At 47.2% G+C, this 4,681-nt stretch overlaps 1 protein-coding gene across 1 annotated transcript in view; it reads left to right on the top strand.

Annotated features, from left to right (window-relative positions):
• Positions 1-4,243, top strand: part of CSMD2 (CUB and Sushi multiple domains 2) — a gene marked incomplete at its 5' end in the record, with an annotated part of 295,495 nt that extends 291,252 nt beyond the window's left edge. Inside the window, 2 exons of the mRNA XM_023529432.1 lie at positions 523-738; positions 1,868-4,243. Of these exons, the coding sequence (XP_023385200.1) occupies positions 523-682 (160 nt within the window). The remainder of the gene's footprint in view (positions 1-522; positions 739-1,867) is intronic.
• Between the last annotated feature and the right edge of the window lie 438 nt (positions 4,244-4,681).

Here is a 4,681-nt window from a genome sequence, read left to right as displayed (position 1 = left end):
GGAGTGTCTGAGTGTGTGTGGAAGGCAGGTGGGTGGGCTGTGGGCACAGAGGCCTCTCCCAGCTGCTCCGGAGAAAGTAACATCCCAAGCCGCAGCCACAGTTCCCAACAGTGACAGCTGGGGGCTGTACCTTCAGACTGTGTCTCAGTGACCTGAGGTTTATGCTTTGGGACTTGCAGACCTCAGGCTGCTGGAGTCAGACCCCGAGTCCATCGGCCGCCACTTCGCTTCCAACAGCAGCTCGGTGGCAGCCGCAATCCTGGTGCCTTTCATCGCCCTCATCATTGCAGGCTTTGTGCTCTATCTCTACAAGCACAGGTACCGTGAAGGAAGGGGAAACGGGGCCTGGGAGGGTGACAAGACGGGTGCCAGGCCCTGTCCCCTACTCTAAGCCACCCAGATCCTTCCTGGCTCAGGAGAGCTGTAACCTTCTTCTGAAAGGAAGAAAGAACCTCCCTCTCCCTCTGCCCCTGTAGACTCCTGAGTCTCCTCTATGTCTCAGTCACTCTCTCTTAACCCCAGGAGAAGACCCAAAGTTCCATTCAATGGTTACGCTGGCCACGAGAACACAAACGTTCGGGCCACATTTGAGAACCCAATGTACGACCGCAACATCCAGCCCACAGACATCATGGCCACCGAGGCAGAGTTCACAGTCAGCACGGTGTGTACAGCGGTATAGCCACCAGGCCTGGCTGCCACCACCACCGCCACCGAGAGCCCCGCCTCCAGCAGCTGGTGAGAAGGGTGTATGGGAGGCGGACGTGGACCTGTGCCCGCATGTTTTAACATGCCGGATTGTTCTGAGGTTTCATCTTTATGCACCATCTTTACTTTTTCTTATCTTTCTCTACTCAGAACTCTTATAATAAGAGAGCAAAACAGAAAAAGTAAAATCTCTGACAGCATAAATCAGGCTTTATAGGTGACCAGTAATGACTCTGAACTTGAAGTTGCAGAAAAATTGAATAGTAGAGGAGAGAAACAAGAATGCCCCATGGCCTGCACACACACCCACCCCACCCCAGGTTTGGGGCTCCCCTGGGTCCCAGGTGCCTGTGTGCATGATGTCCCAGCTCTGCGTCATCTGGAGTTGGTGGCTCCCGAGAGAGGCAGCTCTCAGCGCTGCCCCTCACCAGCATCTAGGGCCTTGGAACCTGCCACCTGGCCCACAGGGACCCTCTGACCACCTCCAATCTGCCCAGCTCTGGAGCACAGAGAGGGTGCTGCTTGGCCCAGGAAGTGAGTACGTAAAAACCACCTTCAGCAGACACACGTACATTTAAAACGAGTGATGAGGTGATCACTTCAAATGATGCCTAACAAGAACAGCTGAAATTAAAATAAAAATGCCACGTCAGGAAGTCATCGAGGCCTGTGGGATTCGTGAGTAAGGCACAAGGGGGCAGGGCTGCGTTATGACTTTCATGGACCCTTCCTCCATTAAAATATAGATATGAAAAGTAATACTTTAAAACTGCCATTATAAAGATGAATATAATTCAGTCTGGATTCATTATTACATGTCCAATATTCTTTTTTTTTTTTTCCCCCAAAAGAAACTAAAATTAAAACATTTTCCTGGACTCCTAAAAGCGTGGTGGCCTCTAGGCCCTGGGTCTCCAACCAGGGAAAAAGACAACATCCGGAAAATATATGTGTGGCTGCATGTAAGGAGGGATCCCTGCACCCCACCCTCAGTTTAGGAAGATTAAAACTCGAAGATAAGGATCAAAGCAACTCTTTAATTCTTTCCCCCCTTTATTTCTTCTTTGCTTTCCTGTTGCTTTTTTTTTTTGCTCCCCTCCGGACCCCGCCCACTGCCTTTCTTGTTTGACAAATGCTGGTGTGATCTGTCTGTTCCCAGTTCTCCAGGGGACAGGAAGTACGCTACCCTGAGCGCAGTGCCCAGTGCCCATCTTCGTCTGTCCCTCTGCCCGTGTCTGCTACTGCTGGGACTTGGGCCCTCGCCCTGCCGCCATCTGCACCCACCCACCTGGAGAGGACTCCCACTGTGCTCTGCCTTGGGGCAGTCAAGAAAGAGGGGCTGCAGACCGAGGAAGGAAGCTTATGGATTTAAAATAACAGAGCACGTTGTGGGTATGTGTGTGTGTCTATGGGCCAGAGCGTATATGCCCATGCACACACACACATACACACACACACACACACACACACCTCTTCTTCATTCAATTCTAAGGAAGAGACTATAGAAGCTTAAAAAAGAGAAATGGATGTGAAAGATGCCCTATTCCCTGCTCCCCACAAACACAAAGAAGAGGTGAAGAGGAGGAGGCACCAACAGCACTGCAGCCAACACGCTCCACTCTGTTCTGTTTGTCAGGATTCAGTGAATGATGCATCTGAGGTGGTCAGTATGCAGACACCAGCCCTCTGCAAATGAATGGTCCCATCTGCAGAATGACAGCAAAGATTACCCAAGGGCAGAAAAATATCTTCAGAAATAGATTGGAAACCAGTTTATTTTTTTCCAACATAATTTTATTGCATTTTAAACCCAGTGAATTAAAAAGTCATTCTGGGCCTCAGGCAGCACCGGAAAAACAGGACGGATAAGAGGAGTTAAAGGCAGGAATCTGGCCAGGAGCCCAAGGTCAAGTCTGTCAGTCAACTGACGAAAAAGAGAAACAAGTCTGTGGGCCAGACAGGGCCACCAAGTCTGCAGGCATCGGGAGGTGCTGGAAAGGATGGGAGAACAAGCCTACCCCAGTGTCCAAAAAATAATGGCTGTATATATCAAGTTTCTTTTTCTCTGTGCCTGACACTGTAGCTGTATCATTTCTAGACCTGCAGTACCCCAAAACATAAGAATTATTATTCCAATTTTATAGATGAGAAAACAGAAGCCCAGAAAGGTGAAGAGATGTAGGCCACAGTTAGTAAGTGTGGGGACAGGATGCAAACCCAGATGGCTCTGACTCCAGAGTCCACTCCCTGGGTGCCAGAAACCCAGGTGTACAAGGGACACCAAAGCTGGAGAACAGTAGGTGCATCTCTACAGTAGAACTGTGGCCAGGGCTGGTGGGCCAAGCAGGGAATACATATGTCCTCTCTGGGTTCTGTTCTTTCTACCTGGGGAATATCAGGGCAAGGACCCAGTACCTGGCTCCTGGAGCTGGTGCTGGCCCCTTGGGTCCCAACAGCCCCTCGCCACAGCAGACAAAGGACCTGGGAGCTCCTGGATCAAAAAAAGGGAGTGGATGAAAGTCACATTCTCTCCAGCTCCCTGCAAGTGGATTTATTTTGAGTTTCATTATGCTTGGGTCGTTAATGAATTCTACATAAGTATTGTGGGAAGCTAACAAGTTTAAGAATTAAGCTATGACATTTAGAACCCCTTTCTCTATCCTTGGGAAGGTCCCCATGGGCTTAAGCACATGTACATGTACGACATGCTGGCCTCTGATGTTCATATCACATGTTGAAATGACAAATAGAAATGCATGGGCCTTAAATGGCAGGGACACCTGGTTCTTAGGCAAATTCTGGCTTGGAACAATGCCATGGGGACTAGCAAAGACAGGGACCCAGCACAGCCCATCACTGCTCTGGGTCACAGCATCCCTGGAAACAAATGCAGGGAGCTCTCTGGCTGCTCCCATCCCCCTTCTTATACTCCTCTCAAACCAACCAGTGGACTCCTTCTCCAGCCCTGCCTCTGCCCATCTCCTGTGTCCCCTTGTGAAGTCCCAGGAGACGCCCCAGGAGCACATGCTGGTGCAGCACCCAGCACTCTGCCGTGCATCGTCCTTCCCACCTCTGGCATTTTTCTCTCCACCTCCAGAGGTTTGGAAGGGACCAGGGCAGACTGGGCCCTTCACCCACCATTCATACCACATACCCATCACCATCCCATAAGGGGAAAAAAAAGTAAAAAACAAAAAAATCTTTTGTACAGAGATATATTTTTATTATACAAAGTTTGTACAGTACCAAAAAGAAAGGGAAAAAAAAGGTGTAAATTTTTTTTCATTATCGTAGGTAAACGGTAGTGGAAGCCTTTTTTGTAAATGTAATAAAATGTATAAATATGGTTTTCAGAAGACATCAAGTGCTGTAAATATGTAATCTACACATCTTCTTGGCTTGTCTGCAGTATATACATTTAATTTATCTGTCTCTGTATATGAGGCTTCCCCCTGGGGTCCTGCATTATGGTACTTTCCTGAATTTGAGAGCAATTTTAAATTTTTTGAATTCAAATAAAATATAAATTTTTGCATTTGTTTTCTTACATTTTTATGTCCTTTTTTATGGCAAGGGACGAGTGTTTGTTGGGAAAAGGGAGGAAAGACATATTTGGGGCTAAAAGCCATCAGTGGAAATGTAGAAATCTCTTAAACTGCTTTGTGTTGCCTCTGCTGTATGTTGGGAACTCCCAGCAAAAATAATAGTGGAAGCACCATATACAAAAATTAACTCTAAGTGGATCAACTACCTAAACATAAGACCTAACACTATAAAACTCTTACAAGAAAACACAAGAGAAAAGCTTTATGACATTAGATCTGGCAATGATTTATTGGATATGACACCAAAAGTACAAGCAAGAAAAAGAAATATAGATCAATTAGAAGTCATTCAAAATTTAAAACTTCTGTGCATCAAAGGACACAGCAGTGAAAAGGCAACCTATGGAATGGAAGAAAATATTTGCAAA

This window comes from Pteropus vampyrus, unplaced genomic scaffold (genome assembly GCF_000151845.1).
Source record: "Pteropus vampyrus isolate Shadow unplaced genomic scaffold, Pvam_2.0 Scaffold36, whole genome shotgun sequence".
Taxonomy (NCBI): domain Eukaryota; kingdom Metazoa; phylum Chordata; class Mammalia; order Chiroptera; family Pteropodidae; genus Pteropus; species Pteropus vampyrus.
The sequence above is the reverse complement of the archived record's forward strand: the minus strand, read 5'-3'. Positions and strand labels throughout refer to the sequence as shown.